Here is a 20,511-nt window from a genome sequence, read left to right as displayed (position 1 = left end):
TTAAGTAGATCAGAATGTCATCATCGTGTCCATAAAGATAGCTGGTGCGTTAGTTAGTCCGAAAGACATAACTAAAAACTCATAATGTCCATAACGAGTCTTGAAGGCTCTCTTAGGAATGTCCTCTTCCTTCACTGTCACTTGGTGATAGCTTGAGCGTAAGTCAATCTTACGCGCTCCTTGCAGCTGATCCAACAGGTCGTCAATCCTTGGTAAATGATACTTGTTCATAATCATGACCTTGTTCAGCTCGCAATAGTCAATGCACATCCTCATCGACTTGTCCTTCTTCTTCACAAACAACACTGGTGCTCCCCACGGTGATGAGCTAGGGTGAATGAACCCCTTACCCAACAGCTCCTGAAGTTGTTCTTTTAGCTCCTACAACTCTGACGGTGCCATCTTATATGGTGCCTTCAATATAGGATTGATGCCTGGTACACACTCGATTCCAAATTTCAACTCGCTCTATGGCGGCAATCCAAAGTAGTTTGTTGAAAAGACATCTAGATAATCCCACACCATAGGGATATCTTGCAAGTCCTTCTTCACCTCCTTTGTCAGGGTGATCACGAATGCCAAAAATGCTTGCCCTCCTCCAAGGATAAGCTTCCTAGCCCGAACGGCCGAAACAGTGGAAGGTAAAGGCCTCACTCGCAATCCAACGTACGTAACTTCTCCTTCTCCCCATGGCCTGAGCGTAAATTGCTTCCGAGCGCAGTTGATAACCACCAAATGCTCTTACATGGCATCCATAAACTGCACGCTTACAAACTACATTTTTGCCTACGGGGTAGTTTTGTGGCTTTAGTGTTTTGTAGGTTGCTAAGGGAAAATTATGGCTTAATGCATAAAAATGCAAAGAAGTTGAAAAAAATAGAATTTCTGGAAGTGGGATCGAGCCTACTTGTCTTACAATCGAGCGCATCTGCGCTAGATCCCAACAAGGGTGCGCTCAAGCACACCCCCGTCTATGTCCAAGCAACAAGTGCTCAAGCGTTGCAAGAGAAGGAATTCATGCCCGAGTGCGATCGAGCGCACTGACCATGCGTTCGAGCGCACTTGTTTGACTTAGCGGCGATTTTAGGTTAAAAAGCCCTGAAAGCCCTAGTTTAAGCCAGACTTTAGAGATTTTAGGAGGCTACAGAGTACGAAATTTCAGAGTAGAGAGAAGATAGTTTAGGGTCTTCCTAGCTTTCGGTGTTCTCTACTTTGGAGTTTTTAATTTGTAAGTTTCTCAACTCTTCATGGATTCAATTAATTTTCTTTCATCTTTCAATTCCATGAGAGGCTAAAATCTCAACTAAGGTTAAGGATGAAGCCTCACTTATGATTAGCAACATTATTCTCATGTGATGTAATATTTTTCAATTTAATGATTTGATTTTTCAATTGTTTTACTTTAACTCAATTTTGTGGAATGATTCTTGGATATCTTTTGCAATTCAAGGATATATTTGATGATTTAAGATAATTTCATAAAATTGATTATGCTTGGGTTTTCGTGTAAAAAAATTGGATATCCCTTGTGATTTATTCTACAGATAAAATTGATATTTTGATTTAAATTAGATATCTTGCTTTGATTTACAGATACACTTGATGATTTGATTTAAAATGAATTTCTTTTGTGATTTGTATTAAGAATGGATACATGAGATGATGTTGATTAATTATTTGAAGCATGAGTAAAACACACTTTATTGTGAGAACTTTGGGAAATATTATTGATCATGGGAATATATTCCTATGAATTTGTGAGTGCGGATTCTGAAATCTTAGTGCTCTTTTACTTGATTAATTTCACTTAATTCAATTTGTGCTTTTGATTTTTCATTCACCAAAATAACCTCTCAATTTTTGGAACTAGGTTAAGGTTAAGTTGGTTGAGATATAAATTCTTCTTTCAAAATCACAATTCCCTATGGAATTGACCTTGCACTGGCAATCCATTAACTCCAAACGATTTGTGCACTTGCGAGTAATTTAATTTGACACAACAATAGACATAAAAGAGTGGGCAGCCCCTTAATCAAACAAAACTGAAGCTTCGAATCTCAGTATAGGGACGGTACTTGTCACTACTTCTGATCCTCCTTTCATCTCTCCAAGAACAAGCGCGTAAACTCGTGCTAGTGCCAAAGGCTTCTGAGTGTTCCCTTTGCTCATGCAGTCCTTGCTAAAGTGATTGAACTGGTCGCACTGGTAGCAAGTCCCAGCACCCATCCTACAAGGTCCCCAATGAACCCTATTACACTTTCGGCACAGTTCCGGCGTCTGACTCTTCTGCTGCGGGGCCTAAGGGATATTCGAGGCACGACCTTGTGATCTTTGGGATGGATAACTTCCCACTGCTATCCTTTTAGCTGGTCCTGCTCCTCATGCCAAAGTACTAGGTCCTTGAGCCCTCCTCTTCGGATCTGCATACTCCACTGCTTTCTTCTTCAAACTTTCTTCATAGATCGAAGCTCGATCAACCAATTGGGAGAAATTGCGAATGTCAAAGCAGGTCATCATGGTTCAAATAAGGGTGTTCAAACCTTGCTCGAACTTCTTTGTCTTCTTCTCCTCATTCGGGATGGGGTACGTGCCGAACCTTAACAGCTAAAGAAACTTCACAGTGTACTCGATCACTGACATACTTCCTTAAACTAAGTCCAAGAATTCCCGTGCCTTCGCCTCCTGCATGACTCTAGGAAAGAAGTGTCAATTGAACTCGTGCTTGAAGTTGTCCCAAGTAATGGCGGTCTCTAAACCAAAATCAGCGACAAGCACAATCTTCTTGTCTTTCCACCAGCGTTTAGCCTACCCAGTCATCTTATAAGTAGTGTAAGCCACCTTTCTGCTCATTGGTGCACCCAGTAGTAGTCAGCAATTTCTCCATATCATTCAGCCAGTTCTCCGCGCTGATATGATCACCCCTTCCATCAAAACTATCCGAATGATGGCTACAGAAGTCCTTCAGATAACAACCAGGTTCAGCAGCTGGCAGTCTCATTGCCCTATCATGACGCAAGGTTGATACTAGGTCTCTAACCGCATCCAACATTAAATCTCTTTTAGGGGGTACTGCCTCATAGATTGGAACGTCCACAGGCCCAAGGTGAACATCCTCCTCAACATGCCCGATCTCTAGAGTGTTAGGTTCAGTTGCTAGGTTCCTTCGGGTGGCATTCTCTGTAACGAAAAGCAAAGTTAGAACTGACTCGATGAGAACCAGGCGACCAATCTAGTGCTAAGTCCTAACCACTAACTAGTCCTATCTTCTGGTGTGATGATTACTTAAGCTTTCTTTTTCTTTACTTTCAAGTCTCTCAAAGCATAAGGCTCTGATACCAACTGTAACGACCCCAATGGAAAAATCAATTAACTCGTAATTGATCCCATAGTTCTTCTCCGAGCCCTATCCCTCGCGGGACAAAACTCAGGGATCTTAACCTCTCCTAAGCGAGAGAATTCAGTGGAAGACTTTGATACTTAAGGGAAAAACAAAGCAGTAACTAAACAACCACAAAATTCATATACCAGAATAATCATAACACTTCATAATACAAATAAGTCACCAAATGATTGGTCAACAAACCGTCATCAAAAGAAACATATTATAGAACCATAAATATAATTGTATTGCAACAAGATAAAAGATCAAATCCTAAGCTTGAGTATTGCCAATGAGATGGCAATCTCTATCATGTCTACTTGTGTGGCTACTCCATCATCTCACATCAATTTTAGCCATAACGGGTCCAAGTCTTCGAACACAAACCTAATCAAATCCTACGCCACCTCCCAAGTCCGGTTCGTAGACATCCTCCTCTAGACTAGATAGACCGCGCAATTTGTATATAATGGAGGGGGAGACATAAAAATAAAAGGGGTAAGACCAAGGTCTTAGTGAATGTTAATGCACATAAAACCCATGCCATTTTAATGATGAACTCTGTTTGGTAAAGTTTACAGCGGTTTAGTCATAAATATTATCCAAGGATGATATAGATATAATATATGCTTATAATCATGAGTAACAATGATAGTTCAACAATATGGTCTACCCGAGATATTACCCATTCTTTGCAGGGTTGGCATTGTCCCAATGGACCTGTAATACAATACTGGTGCCCCGGATATTGTACTCTACCATCCATAATACTAGCAGCTCAACCGAGTTTGACCTCGGGTAGCCCACGCTACTAACGATGTCTGTCTTGTAGTGACTGCCCGTTAAGGCTGCACCACTCACGAACAACCATTGGATTCAAGGCCCATATATCACACACACATTTGATCATATAGTTAACAGCTATAGTAAGCCCATGGCCGTTATCCCGCATGTACCGGTGTACCATGTCATACGATGCAATTAATCTTGTCTGTATTTTGCATGCATGCTTTTACAAGCCTCAATGTCATTATCTTTGTTAAGTCATACATTTTCACAAAGAGGTAAAGTTCATGTGCAGTAAAGTGTATATTGTGAGAGTTGTAAATATGCATGTTTTGGTACACAAAATAGTCGTACAATGCGGGAAAATAAATGGCGAGCATTATGTGAGTTCAAACTCACATGGGTAGTAAAGATTCTCCGAGTAATCCTCCACAAGTCCCGAGCTCTCCAAATTTGTGAAAAACCTCTCATTAGGCCTAAGTCCAATTAGAACAAACCCTAGACTCGAAAATAGGGGTTGTTGGGTGCTAGGCCAAAAAAGCCATTCCCTAAATGACCCTGGCCGAGCGGTCACCCTAGGGGCGAGCGTTCGTCCAGTGAGGTTCAGGCAGAACCTTATTTGGTCCAACCGCTTCCCGAACTTCCTCTGACTAGTCCTAATTCCACGTAAGGGATTTCTAACACCTCCTAACCAACATGATAGCTTCAAATAACACAATTACGTCTAATAGAAAAGAATGACTAAACAAGTTCAAAGCTTAAAAACTCTCTACAATAACTTACTAAGCTATTAAGAACAAGAACCAAACTAATAACTCAATCAAAAGGGTAGGGGTTACTTTAACACACAAGTCCTCCAAGTAGCACCTCCTTCCTCACCAAAGGCACATAACACTCACAAAACTAATTTGGCAAAGTTTCTCTAGGCTTCTGAGGTGAGAAAACTAGAATGGGGTATGGTGTATTTATAGGGGGAGAGGTTGATGGAAAAATGGAAAACATCAGGAAAGGATCGAGCGCTCGTGGTAATACTGGGTCGAGCGCTCTTGTACTGTAGTTCAAAGGGTCAGAGTTGTAAGTGGCACGTGCGGGTAAAAATCAGTGGTGAACAAAGAGGTAACGAGCACTCATCCTGGTCCCCACACTAGCGCTCGTGTACGGTTGCCAGGCAGGCGCTCATGTATGGTCCCTCACACGAGTGTTCCTCTACTGTACCTCCGAAATTTTGAAATACCCAAAATGCCCCTCCTGATGTTCCTAGTGACCTAAAGTCCAATTAATCTCCTAATTAAGCTGTCTTAAGCCTAATTAATTATTTTGGTCACTACACCAGCCAGAGGAAGGGGAGTCCCGCCAGACGTAGTTCCTCTGGACGGAGCTCAGCGGAGTATAGCCCTAGGGGTGTCCGGTAGCTTCGGTAGTAGTCATAGATATTTTGTGTAGGCATTGCGACCTATTTTGGATGTATTATGCTACAAGGAAAGTCCACCATAGCGGTGTCAATTTTGGATGATTGTATATGTTTTATTTTATCTTGTGCTCATTCTACTTTTGTTATCATTTTATTGCTTCCATTAAAAAGATTATCCTCTTAAATCTTTTAAACCAACATTTTTTCGATATGTTTAAAAAGGAAAAGCGGGAAGCATTTTTTTTACACTGAAATTTCGAGGACAAAATTTTTATAAGAGAGGGAGAATGTGATGCCCCAAATTACTAAAAATGGTTTATTAAGGAAACGATCATTTAGTTGAACCAATAAATCCTTTTTATTAACCTTTAGGGAGTGTCTTGTCCCTACTCAAACCCTCATTTGAAAAATAGCCCTAAAAACTCAACCATAACTCTCTAGCTGAATGTTCGGCAGGGGACCACAGCGAACGTTTGTTGACCAAATTTTGACCACTTGGTATTGACCAAACATTTCACATGCAACCCTAAAACCACTGTACAATAGTACACTGAACGTTCGTTGACAGTCTGAAAAATATTTTTAACCCATTCTCCACCTTTGCAGAAGGGAGCACGCATCCCCACCCCTATAAATACCACCCCTCCATTCCTTAGCCTTCCCTTACACCAAAAAAACTGACCCTAGAGTAAGAGCAGAAGGTTTTGAGGGATTATTGCTATCTTCAACGTAACTCTTGAATTTTCGTCAAGCCTTAATGTTATCTTGTTATTATCCGTGTTTTCTTCATGTTTTTGAAGATGCCATGACCTTTGTACCATTTCCCCTTAGAGGAAAAAAGTGGTTTTCAAATGTTTTAAAAAGCACTCATTGTTCTTTGATTTATCGTGCTTTACTATGTTTGTATGAACTTGTTTAGAGCCTAGGGTGTAGTTGTAACATGGTGACTTGAGGCTAGAGGCCCAAACATTGCATTTTGACTATGCCCAAACATTCTCTACCCATTATGGCCGAACGTTCGCTCCTTGGACAAAACGTTTGACAAGAGCCCAAAATGTGTAGAAATTGAGTTTTGTGACCTTTTAGCTAGATGTATTAGAATAGGACTTTATGTGTCTTTAGTAAATCCTCTGGCATTGCATATAACGATAGTCATGTTTCGTTATAGTAGGGATTCAAAATGTCGGACGACTTAAGCGAGCGTACGAAGTAAGTAAACATTGATGATTGCTTTCCTTAAAAATATGCGATATATCAGCTGACTGCGCATGGGTATGATATGAGCATATTTACCTTTTCCGCAATTTGGTAACCATCTTAATAATTGATTTAATAAGATGCATCATATGATATGGTACACTGGTATGTGCGGTATAATGGCTATGAGCTTATTATATATACTTGATTCTATGGTCAAATGTGTATGGATGTGTTATATGGGTCTTGGATCCAATGGTTGTTTCGTGATCAGCGCATCCATGATTGGCAGGTCACTATAGGACGTACATTATTAATAGTGTGGGCTATTAATTATGAACAGTAGCGTACAATGGTCGGGGCACCGGCATTGTATTACGGGTCACTCAGGACAGTGCCAACCCTGCTGAGAATGGGTAATATCTCAGGTAGACCATATATGATAGTTACGACTTATTAAAGCATTAGTTTTTTATGCATTAAAATTTATAGGTGATTCCTGCTGGACTTACAACTCTTTATTTCAAATAAATTATACTTTCGTGGTATATTAACAGAGATAACACCTCATTTAAATTCCTATGGAAAATGCACGTTTATTTCCGTTCATCAATAACTCTCTCATTTCATACCCAACTGTGATGTTTACTTACTAAGTCTTTAGACTTACGCAGTTATTACAACTTGTAAGAAACCTCTTTCTAAGAAGAGGACTGTAGCAAGATTGCCACTCCGGAATATTAAGATGATGGGTCAGAGATCTACTTTGTGTAATCAGGTTTGATTACAATATCTGCATTTCGATTAGTAACTCCTTGTCTTTGCTTGATAATGATACATGTTTATGTGATGATTTAAGATTTCTCATAATTATTTCACCTTCCTATGCATTTACTCTAATTATGATAGAGAAGGGCAGTTCCCAAGTTAGCTACTAGTTAGTTGAATTTTGGGTAATTGCTAGTAACCCTACCAGATTGGTCAATGCCAGATTTGAGGGCGTTACATTCTCTCTCTAACAATAGAGAGAAGTATTTGTGGATGCTTGCCAAAAAGTTAGATATATGTGTATTTTTGTATATATGAGTAGGTTTATATGCATGTATATATGTTTGTGTGTAATGAATGTATATACATATATAATATAATATAAAAATATAAGCTCAATATAAAATTTGGGTTAATTTATCTAATAACTCAAATAATAAATCTTAAAAAATAATTAAAGAACTAAAAATTAGTATGAATTTACTAAAAAGAATTAAACAATCACAACATTTACTTTATACATAGAATAAATAAGTTAATTGAGTAGCTCGTGGTTAAGTTCGAGCTTGTTTGAGAGCTGGATCCCGAGTGGTTAATCGAGCTGTGGAGTGGTGGAGGAGACACCCATTACAATAAGATTGAGATTATTTACATGCTTTATCTTCTTAAGTATAGGCTTTGAGACTTAATGTTATTTTATGACTAATAGATTTGGCATGTACTCTTGTAATCTATTTTGATGACTGGTATTTGACCAAAACATTTAGAGAGATTATCTATGTTATGATGCTTTATACTCACTTTGGTTATTTAATGAATTTATGGCTTTTATTAGTTATCTATGTGTATAAGTGAAAAGTCTTCCACTGTAGACTCTTTGAAAATGCGGAGATCTCTGAGTTTTATTCCTTGTGAAATGAGGGTGGGAGATAGGGGTGTCAACCCGGTCCGGTTTTTAGGTTTTTAGCCAAAACCGGGAATCGGAACCAGGGTACCCCGGTTCTCAATTTTGGGAAACCAGGACCCCGGTTAACCGGGGTCCCGATTACCGGCCAGTTCCGGTTTTAGCCAGTCTGGTAACTGGTTTTTGAAGAATAAATACTACAATTATAAATACTACAATCAACCCAACATCAGAATTCCATCAAATATTGTTTAGATGTTAATATTATACACTAAAGTAACAATATATATAAATATTACAACAATAAATATAAACTACCAACAATAAATATATATGCATATAAATAATATATTTCTTTGTTTTCCATTTTTCCTACTCTCTAAACAGACTGTCTAAAAATTTCAACTTAGCAAAATAATCGGCCAAAATTACACCATGTTCTCCCCTGCTCATTGTCCCACTCCCACCAAATCCGAAATTGTAGCACCCCAAATTAAACAAGTCCATCACAAATTTAACGAATATGTATGTAAATGAAGTAATGAACACTAAAAAGTAGAGTAGATTAAATCGTATCCACTAAAACCAAGCAAAACAAAAAAATTTGCATAGATAATAGAGAAAATATCAAAGAAACCCATAAATATAAAGTTCAGACCTGGTTGTTAGTGCTCATTGCTCGGTTGACGCCTGACGGAGCAAGAGATGGAGACGAAGCGAGAAAGGGAGGTGAAGCGAAAAACGAAGAAAGAGAGAGGTACTCCCTTAAACAACAATGCCTATATGGGCTTAGCCTCATAAAAGAAGGGTTGACTCTATAAGGAAAGGATCTGCTTGGGCATATCGAGAAAAAAAGTCATTCATGAAAATCAATCACCTTTCATTCCATACCCTTGGCCTCGCTTGCCATATCAAATCCCCTTGCCTTACCTATGAGAGTCCTATAAAAATGTGAAAAACCCTAAAATGAGATGAAAAGTGAAATAAGATGTTGACTTCTATGAATGGAAATAATAATAATAATAATAATAATAAAGCTTGAAAAAATGTTTGAGTTTTTTTGAAAAAAAGTGAAAATAAAATAAAATGGGAGGGAAAGGGGAAAGGGGAAAGGGGAGGGGATTGCCAAACACACACGAGATAATCTTCGAGAAATGCTATATTTCTTAAATTTTTTTAAAAAACGTTACTCCCTAATATATTTTTTTTAGGGTAAAGTCCACATACCTCCCTCAAACTACCACCCAATTGACAATGTCCCTCCCAAACATTCAATTGTGACAATGTCCCCTCCAAACTACCAAAACATTGTCAATGTCCTCCCCAAGGCTAGCAATAAGACAAAAATGCCCCTATAGATTTCTCAATAAAACAAAAAGCCCTATAAATTAAAAAAAATGATTTTAAAAAAAAATGAAAAATTTTAATTTAAAGATAATGTTATAAAAAAAAACATTTTTTTTTTAAACAAAAATTTTTAATTTTTTTTTTTAAAAGGGAAATTTTTATTTTTATTTTTATTATTTTTTAAAAAAACTATATTTTTTCTTTAGTTTTAAAAAACAAAAAATTTCATTTTATTAAAAGAAAATTTTATTTTTTAAAACGTAAATTTTTATTGAAATAAAATTATAAAACAAAATTTAAAAAAAAAAACGAAAATTTTCAATTTTTATAAAAAAAAAAATGGAATTTTTTTTTTAGTTTTAGGTTTTTTTTAAAGTTTTAATTTTTTTTTAAAAAAAAAATTTTACTAAGGGTAATTTCGTCATTGGGGGAGAACATTGACAATTTTTAGTAATTTAGGGGGGAGGACATTATCATAATTGAAAGTTTGGGATGAACATTGTCAATTGAGTGATAGTTTGAGGGGGTTATGTAGACTTTCTCTTTTTTTTTTTTTTTTTTTAAATAATAAATTTCATAAAATTGTAACACTAAACAAATTTCAAAATTAAAATTTGAAAAGTGTAAGTCATTCTCATCATTTTCACTAACTTTGGAACTCGGTCAACACATGATCCTGCCACCTCATAAAGGCCCCACCTGCTGATGCTCTTAACCAATGGTCTTGCTTCTCCGATGTTGCACTTCTAGAATGCTGACTCCTGATTCCTGAACCTTGCGTGTAAGAAAACAATGGTAGTGTTTGCCGAGAGGCCCGGCCCAGGGCTGGCATTGTAGTGTTTTTTAGGAATATGTGTTTAATTGGTTTTAGTGAAAATATTTTGTTAGAAAAAGTAAAAAAATATATTTTATATGAAAAAATGTAAAAAAATTGTTTTGTAATAATTTTTTTATTTGAATAATAATAAAAAAAATGATTAATGTAGTATAAAAAGTAAGAATGTTGAAATTAATTTTGAGACGAAAGTATTCTTTTTTTAGATTGAGAAAGAGGCCTAGTACAGTCGTTCCATTGGCAAACACTGCCAATCATACCCATAGGATTGCACTCAAATCAAGATAATCACCGCACCATTCAACGGCCGATGATTTGAGCACCAAAAAGGGTATAGATACCGACAAGGAAGGAATGGAGTTTGTATTATTATATATATATTATGCGACACCGTCTAAGGCGTTTAATATTGCCGGTGAATGACATCACCATCGCCTACAACAACCATCCAAAGGACGTTAATAGGAATCGTGGGTGTCCATTATAGGCTGGACATAGCAAAAAGTCGAGAATAAAAGGGTTGTTCACATAGATGGTCAATTCTTCCTTGAAAAATTTGTCTCAAATTTAAAACATGTCTACAACATGTCTTTTTACTAAAATCATGACTAAATTATATATTGTTCCATTAAATTATCATTTTATTTGTGCCTGCATTACCCTAAAATATCAAAATATTTTGAGTTGCCTCTTTGCGTCCGATTTAGCTCTTAGCTTTAGATGAAAAATTTTACATATATTATTCGCGTAAGTATAAACTGTTTTCTCTATACCAAAATAATAATTTGAGAGATAAAATTATGTAACTATACCTAACCCAAGGTGAGCCAAGATGAGACTTAGGTGAGGGTGGCCGCCTTCTCTCCTGAGTGTCTTAGGTGAGGGTGGCCGCAAAGTGAGCCAAGATGAGGCTTAGGTGGGGCTGGCTGCCTTCTGTCCTAGGGGTGGGCATACGGCCACCCCTAAGAAAATAGACTCTATTTTTTTTTTTTTTTTCTTTTCATTATTAAGCATATTCATATAAATAGGGACCACACTAATCAAACAAAAACGTCGCAAACACATGTGCTAGATACGTGTAACCTTTTTCATTCAAATTAATGGTTAAACCTAACACAGAAGACAATTCGAAGTTTCGAACTACCGTGAAATATCACCTTCTAGAAGGTGACATTTTACTATTTACACGTCCCCTTCCAAAAAGGGATGTTTTTGCAAAAATGTCACTTGCTAGGAACATTTTTACTGTTCAAATGTCCCTAAATTTTATTCTAGTCATTATATATAAGGATATTTGCAAAATGTCACTATTTAAACGTCCCTAATTAAATAGATAAGTTTTTTGGGCGAAAAATGTAACTTTGCAAACGTCTCTATTTTGCTTAATTTTTGTAGTGTGAGTTGTAATTTAGAAATATAAATGTAATTAGAAGTATGGATTGAGAGAAATTAAAAATGTAATTTATCCTAAAAATATGACGGAGATTACAGATTCATCTTTTTATAAATAAAATAAGACCAAATGTAGATCTTAGGATCCATCCTATTAAGACAAAAGTGACTTTTATGGGAAAACAATCATTCAAGATATGACACTTAATTCTTTAGAAACCCAAACAATCATCCTAGAAATCAAAACATTAATTCTTTAGAAACTCAAAAATGTTGAACGATACTTGTCACTTATTAAAGTGCAATTTGTTGAAGGAAATTTGTGTCCTTAATGAAATGAAGAGGAGTCAGTTAGACAAAAAACTGAGACAAAATTGTCCAAATTTTAAAAGATGAGGACAATTTTGTCCCAATGTTAATACTTTTTTGCCTAATTGGATCCTCTTCATTTAAATGAAATGATATCAAAGCAGAACTCATTAGTTTGAACTCTAATTTTATAATTCATTACAATTTATTTAAATAATTAATTTTTTTTTTTTTTGACATGTCCACACAAGAGAAGTGGGATGAGGAATTCGAACCAGTGACTTTCGCTTCATTTGGCGTGTTCTACAATCGATTGAGCTACCTCTTAAGGACATAGTTAACGTTTTCAACTTCCACAAGATGAAAGAGAAGAACATGGTACAACCCGTTTTTTTTTAAGGATTTATTTATTTTTAACCATTTTTTTTTTATTGATGAATATTCACAATATGAAATTTGGAGGAGAGTTGTCTTAGGAACTTAAAAAGTTGTGCCAAACAAATAAAAATAATCTTTTTAGTAAAAAACTTCAAAAATATTATTTTGACTTTTTTTTTTTATAATTTTATAAAAGGTCATAAAATATTTCTTTTTTAAAAATTGAAAATAAATTTTTTCTTACATATTTCTAACAAAATTCCGAACATTCTCTTCCATAGCATGTGGAGCAAGTGAATTTTTTCCCAAACAAAAATCCTAGGAAGAAAACCACGAATTAGTTAATGGAAAACAAAGCCGCAGGAAACGAACACCTGCAATCTCCTCGGGCAGCGCGCGTGGCACCCCAACCATCTATCTCTGCATCAACTACCAACGCCACATGCACGCATCCACCCACCCCGCGCGCCTAAAACCTTTCCCTTCCACTCTCAGAAGCCTATATAAAAGCGCTCCTTCCCAGTTTCCCCACCCGCCCACACGATGGAAGACCAAGTCGCAAGGCGCGCCCAGGTCCTGCGCAACCACCTCCTCCACCTCGCCGCCCCGATCCCACCAGCCCCGACAACTCTCTCGCCCAACCACTGCGTCGGCTACTCTCCCCCCGACCTCAACGAGCCCTTCTCCTTCAACCCCACTGACATGCGCGGACTCCTCGACTCTCACCATCTCGCCGACCGCGATTGGCTCTTCGGCCTCATGACCCAGAGCCGCCTCTTCAACCCTTTGCAGCGCGGAGCTAAAGTTTTCGTCTCGCCGGACTATAACCAGTCCATGGAGCAGCAACGGGAGGCCACCATGAGGCGGATTGAGTATCTTCAGGACAAGGGGGTCTATCAGGGTTGGCTAACGGGGACAGGGCCCGAGGCCGAGCTGAGGAGGTTCGCGTTCTATGAGGTTATTGGGATTTACGATCACTCCCTCGCGGTTAAGCTTGGGGTTCATTTCTTCTTGTGGTATGTTAATTCGCCAATAACGAGTGTTTTAAGCTCTGAATTGATTTGGGTTTTTGCGCTTAGGAAAATTGTTATAATATTTAACTAAATGATTATATTCTATGTTTGCCATTACCTTAACTTTGGGATTAACAAGGTATCTAAGTAAATGTATATTCAATTATATTCGGGAAGCTTGTTAGAATATTAATTAAAATAATTTAATTCTTTATTTTCAATTATTGTAAGCTTTTGAAATAAATGATATTTATATCAAACTTATTCGCATTTAGTGTCTCTAACTTTTGATTTTGTTTGCTTGGGATTAAAGATTCTTGGCTGCAATGGACTTTAGGATGAGTGGAACTGGATCAGGATTGTATGAAATTTGCGGGCAGAGCCAAGTGTTTTTTTTTTTTTCTTCAAAAATAATTTAACCAAAACAAAAAAAGAAAAAGAAAAAACAGAGGAATCCAACTGTATGCAACTAACTGCAGCCTAATAGAATTTTTGTTCATTGATTATGGGGTTTTTGAACGGGTTGAGACTGAATGCTGTTTGTTGCCTTAACCTCCATTTGGTTGCTTAAGAACTGGTAAAAGAAAAATGAGTACAGTTATTGAACATAATTTACGGGTATGGGCTTGTCAGTTGTAGTTGATATGGTTGTTGGATTATCAAAGAACGATTTTTTAGATTCATTACATTGTCTCTTTACAGGGGTGGTGCCATCCAGTTCTTTGGCACAAAGCGGCATCATGACAAGTGGCTTACAGACACTGAAAATTATGTGATCAAGGGTTGCTTTGCGATGTCTGAATTGGGGCATGGGAGTAATGTATGTGAAGGTTGTTTAATTAGTTTGGGAAGTCATCCCTGTTCATGTTACCTTCTGCACTCTTTTGTTAGTTTTCACTAACTGTTTCCTGGGCTAATAATTTTAGGTTCGAGGAATTGAAACAGTCACCACTTATGATTCTAACACTGGAGAGTTTGTCATTAACACTCCCTGTGAATCCGCTCAGAAGTATTGGATCGGGGGGGCAGCTAAAGTAATGATTTTTTGAACTTTATTTTCTTGATTCATTTCTCTTTCTTGTCCCATATCAATGTTTACTTTACTGCTTATACAACTCCTGCTTCATATTTGTCTACACTAACACACTATTCTTCTATTGATGTTTAGCATGCGACACACACGATAGTCTTTTCTCAGCTCAATATAAATGGGAAGAATCAAGGAGTTCATGCATTTATAGCCCAGATTAGGGATGCAGATGGAAGTGTCTGTCCAAACATTCGAATAGCAGATTGTGGTCATAAAATTGGTTTAAATGGTGTTGACAACGGTCGAATCTGGTAATAATTACACTTTTTGTTGCTAGACATTACATTATCTTTAAATAACTGTCATTATGAAATTCTTTTATCCAATATACAGTACAAATATATAGCTCAAATCTTTGAAAATGTTTTTCAGGTTTGACAATGTACGAATCCCTAGAGAGAATTTATTGAATTCAGTAGCTGATGTTTCACCAGATGGGAAATATTTAAGTGCAATAGAAAACGCTGATCAGGTGATTATCTTTCCAAATAGATAATATCTTCTATTATATTATCCAACTACTTCTTTTCTTTTTGGTTTGGCTGGCCATCTTCTCTCTATCATATAGCAGCAGATATTGTTTAGTGATTTAATTATATATTTTATGAACATTCCCTCAAATGTAATTGCTTTTTCCAGAGATTTGCAGCATTCTTGGCCCCTTTGACATCAGGCCGTGTGAATATTGCACTTGCTGCAATTTATTCGTCAAAGGTAATGTATATATTTGAAGCATGGTTAGCTGTTTCTGTATGTAAGCCAATCTTGCATTTGAGTGTTATTGTGGCTTACCAAAAAGAAGATGGAATGAAAAAAAAAGGTGGAATTGTGGGGTTCATGCAACTCCTAGCAAACTCTGTTTGTCATTGATATTATATCATTCTTTTCCTATCAGATCAGCTTAGCGATTGCCATAAGGTACTCATTGACAAGGCGGGCCTTCTCTGTCACACCAAATGGGCCTGAAGTCCTTTTGCTTGATTACCCAAGTCATCAACGTCGACTGTTGCCTCTGCTTGCAAAGACGTATGTATATGATCAATGCCACTCTGGTAACCAAATCCTTTTGAAACTCATTTATGATAGAAACTTCTCTCCTGCTCTTCCAATTACAATGCATGAGGTATAATTTCATACTTCCTGGTCTGGGAAGCCTTGTATAGTTAGTTTACTTGCATTTTTTGTGTGAACATATGAGGGGTTAAATTGATAGTACAGTACAGTTCTTCTGTAAGCGATTAAGTATGTTGGTGTTTGATCTTGGAGTAAAGACCCTTCTTATTGAGCATAGTGATTTATAAACATTCCACTTATGGTTTTGGATACAACCATCCTAATGCTATTGGTATTTTCTGTCTTGGAGTGAAATAGCCTTAATGCTTCTGTGACACAAACGATGATATATCCCAAGCGTTGTCTCATTGAAAAATTAAGTTGGGCTTAATCTTTGTTGTAAGCATCTTCTATCTTATACATAGTAAATAACTGACATTCAGCTTTTAGATCATGAATATAAATGGCCTGATGGCTTTAGTAATATTTGGTATGTAAATTAGGTTAACTGTTGTACTGTAACAACTGACATTGTTCTGACTTATTGTTATTTTTTCCCACGGGCTACAGATATGCGATGAGTTTTGCTGGAAATGACTTGAAAAAGATATATGTGAAGAGAACGCCGGAGTTTAATAAAATTGTCCATGTCATTTCAAGTGCATACAAGGCAACTTTCACTTGGCACAATATGAGAACTCTTCAGGTCAGAACTGCAACTATATTTGAAGTTGGCTATGTCTATAAATTGACTTCACTAAAATTCAATTAATGAATGTATCAGGAATGTCGTGAAGCCTGTGGAGGACAAGGTCTGAAGACTGAAAATCGTGTCGGTCATATGAAAAGTGAATATGATGTGCAGTCCACTTTTGAGGGTGACAACAATGTTCTGATGCAGCAGGTATGTCATGTATACTAATTTTTTTTTTTTTCCATTATAAAATTTACTGCACAAAGAATGGACATGTTGGTTTCTGACATGAGTTGTCTGGGAGGGTGATCTCAAAATAAAACAAAACAAACAAAGGGACATGGTTCATGGCATGTGAGGCATTGCTTATGTGCTAATCTACTTAAATGGACGGTAGAATGGTGGCCTTTCATAAGTGTTATTCATGCAGTCATGACTGCAAGGAGCCAGCTAGGGCTTTGCGTTCTCACAACGATGTTGAACTTGTTTCTAAATTCATTATGGTTGACATATCCCTTAGTTTTCATTTAGGCTCTATTTGTTTCAGCGTAAAATGAGTTTTTGAATTTTTTTTTTGTATTTTGCGGTGTTTGATGGGATAGAAAATAATAGTCAAACAGAAAACATTTTTGGTTTAACCAGAAAAGCTTCTTTAATTTCTGTAAAATGGTTTTCCTTTTTTAAAACCATAAACTATTTTTCGAATTTGAGTTTCTTCTTTTCAAATCGGTGTACAACTGCAGGACCACTGCGAGACCTCTGCCTGACCTCCATTGAACCGCCGCCGGACCTCCATTAGACCATCATCCCTTTGCTAGAGGTTGCCGGAAGTCACCAGGCTTTTTCCGCCGTCGGTCAATTTCCGTACGAGTTAAAAACAGAAAAATAATTTTGGGGAAACCATTTTGTTTGAAAAATAATTTCGTTGAAAATATTTTCTGACAAAAATCATTTTACGTCGAAACAAACAAAACATTAATTGTGTGATTCAATTTATACTTTCATTACTAATGGACAACACTTAAAAAGAATATTTACTGTTTAATTCGCTATTAATTTTTTATACTTTGAATTATAGAAGGTTATCCTGCTAAATTTAAGTATTATACTACTCTGTTGTACTTTAGTGGAATTCTGTCTGAAGCAGTTAAACTGATTGGATAAATATGCTTACTCAGGTCAGCAAGGCACTGCTTGCAGAATACATAGCAGCTAAGACGAGAAACAAACCTTTTAAAGGAATGGGGTTAGAACACATGAATAATCCATGCCCTGTCATTTCATCTCAGCTTACAAGTTCTACCCTTAGGTGCAGCAAATTCCAGGTAATATGATTTAGCTACTTTTCCTGCACTGTGTGTTAGTGATGTTTAAATTTAGAGATTTCTCACCACTTGTCTACATCAGAATGACGCATTATGCTTAAGAGAGCGGGATTTACTGAATCGATTTGCTGCTGAAATATCACAATACCAAGCACAGGGAGAAAGCAAAGAGTATGCCTTCATTTTGGTGAGAACTTGCTTCTGTTACTGAAGTTGCAGTTTTCTCTCTCTCTCTCTCTCTCTCTCTCTCATATTGTTGTTTACCGGTATCTGCACCAGAGTTATCAGCTAGCAGAAGACTTGGGTAGAGCTTTCACAGAACGTGCAATACTGCAAACCTTTATAGAGGCTGAGGCCACCGTACCTGCTGGTTCACTGAAGGTAATTCTTAATAATTGATTCTTATGTATTGTCTGCAATAGTTTCTGCTTTGATCAAGTCTGTGAGGATATTTAATTGGTATTGGATCTCTAAAATCAGTTCTTTATTGTCCTGTTATGTACATTGAGGTGGGTTAAGTATAGTTTATCCATTTACTATAAATGTAAAATCGGATGAAAAGGGAATTGGTTTTGTTGATAGCAAATAAATTACTAATGTAGTTGCTGAATATGTTCTTGTGCTTTTCCTGCAGGATATCTTAAGTCTCCTGAGATCCATGTATGCCTTGATTTGCTTGGAAGAAGATGCTGCTTTCCTACGATATGGCTACTTATCGACGGATCATGCTGCGGCAGTCAGGAAAGAAGTGACAAAACTGTGCAGTGAAGTACGACCACATGCACTTGCTGTGGTCAGTTCCTTTGGCATCCCTGGTGCTTTTCTGAGCCCTATAGCTTTTAACTGGATTGATGCAAATGCTTGGTCTTCAGTTCTGCATTAGTTAGGGTGCAACAATGCTCTCTCATGTCTAGCTGAGACAAAATGTGTACTGCTTTTGGCTATCTGCTGTGGCAGGAAGAAAGGTTGAATAACATTTCTGCCTAAAATGTAGTAATGGATGAGCTACTCTATCACTATTTATTTATAAAATTGTTGTGAAATTGTCTACATATGAAGATTGGATGTCCCTAAACTGTAGACTAGAAAAGGATTGGCTCTCACTTCCTGCTCAAGCTCGTTCGCATCTAAGAGAGATTTACTAGCCAACTTCATTGGGTTGCCAGAGCCTGAGTGAACAGCCACTTTTTTTTTAATTGAATAAGGAAAAGGGTTACAGGAAATGATTTTTTCCATTCTTAATCCAAAAGAAAGAGAGAATGAACGATCTTGAAAGCGAAAATGGGGTGGGCTCCCAACAACAGATTCAACACAAACTAAAATAGTGCATAAATAATTAGAGAGTAAGGAATGGGTCAAACAAATGACTCAATTTTCTTAAAAGGATCGCACAAAGTGGTTATATAAGCAAAATGAGCACAGATTAAGGTGAACTTATCTGAACCCCTACTTGGAACTAGGGGCATCCACTAGAAGGAGGATGAAGCCAAAGATACACTGTCAAAGTCCGAATAAGGGACTGTATAAAAGAAAGGTACCAACATAAATTCGGTTACAAAAGTCTTGGATTTAACCAAAACAGCACAAGGAGACAATAACCCATAGAGAAAAACATAACAGAAATACAAATATTAATAAAAATAAACAAAACACAGCAAAACAACTAACAAGAAGCAGCAGCAGTCGGGCCACGGAAGACAGAACTAACTCAACGGCGCGTGGGAGACACGCTCCGGCAAGTGTGATCCACGCTCCGACACGTTGGACCCACACACCAGTGCGTGGTGGACGGAATAGTGCGAGGGCAGAGATAGGGAGCTAGGATGACGGCGAGCATGGTGGATAGGCGTGTCAGCAGAAGAAGCTGGTGGAATTTAGTTTTTAAAAAACTAGATCTAAAAACACCAATAGCATTGAGAAGAGGATGAGCGGCAGCAGTGAGCATGGTTGACGGTGATGTAGCGACGGAGGCTGTGCGAAGGGAATGAAAGCGGCCGGAGCTTTTAGTCTAGTTGAGAAACACTAAAAAAGCAACAAAGATGACAGAAAACGAAGGAAGAAAAGAGGAAAGAGGGGAGGAGGAGAGGAAAAATATCCATTCCTCTTCCCCTAGAGACCCTTACGAGTAGGTGGGAAACCCTCATAGAAGAGGTGAAGAAACCTCACAAGGAGGTGGAATTTTTTTTTTTTTTTCTAGAGAGAAGGTAGAGTCTCTCTCTAGGAACGGCCAAGTATTTTCAGATATTGTTTATCAAAAAAGAGTGAACAACCACTTGGTCATTCCCTCATGCATCCAATTCAACTTTCTTTTCTTGCTTCCTCATCCCATGAGATTTACTCTATGCACTTGCTAAATAAAATATTTAATGGAGCTGTCTATAAGGGGTGGGTTCCAAAATAGGTGAGTCTCTCGGGGAGTTGGAAGATATAGATGTGGCTGGAGAAAGAGCGGGATGAGGCAGATGCTTAAGGATTAGGGTAACTATTGACCTTTCGAAACCACTTGAACGGGGACGAGCATTGACGGTGGGAGGCAAATCCAACTGGGTGAGTTTCAAATACGAGAAACTTCCGCTGTTCTGTTTTCGATGTGGTTGTGTGGGTTCACGGCAGTAAGGGTTGTCCAGCAG

General features: G+C 37.4%; 1 protein-coding gene across 1 annotated transcript; it reads left to right on the top strand.

Annotated features, from left to right (window-relative positions):
• Positions 1 to 13,038: 13,038 nt before the first annotated feature.
• Positions 13,039 to 18,933, top strand: LOC132180970 (acyl-coenzyme A oxidase 3, peroxisomal-like). The gene is made up of 13 exons (XM_059593988.1): positions 13,039 to 13,722; positions 14,422 to 14,539; positions 14,646 to 14,753; positions 14,888 to 15,060; positions 15,182 to 15,281; positions 15,449 to 15,523; positions 15,705 to 15,835; positions 16,433 to 16,568; positions 16,647 to 16,766; positions 17,735 to 17,881; positions 17,964 to 18,068; positions 18,161 to 18,262; positions 18,516 to 18,933. The coding sequence occupies exons 1-13, from the start codon at positions 13,250 to 13,252 to the stop codon at positions 18,762 to 18,764; spliced, it is 2,037 nt and encodes a 678-aa protein (XP_059449971.1). The 5' UTR covers positions 13,039 to 13,249; the 3' UTR covers positions 18,765 to 18,933.
• The last annotated feature ends 1,578 nt before the right edge of the window (positions 18,934 to 20,511 follow it).

The sequence above is a fragment of the Corylus avellana genome, chromosome ca5, assembly GCF_901000735.1.
Source record: "Corylus avellana chromosome ca5, CavTom2PMs-1.0".
Taxonomy (NCBI): domain Eukaryota; kingdom Viridiplantae; phylum Streptophyta; class Magnoliopsida; order Fagales; family Betulaceae; genus Corylus; species Corylus avellana.
The sequence above is the reverse complement of the archived record's forward strand: the minus strand, read 5'-3'. Positions and strand labels throughout refer to the sequence as shown.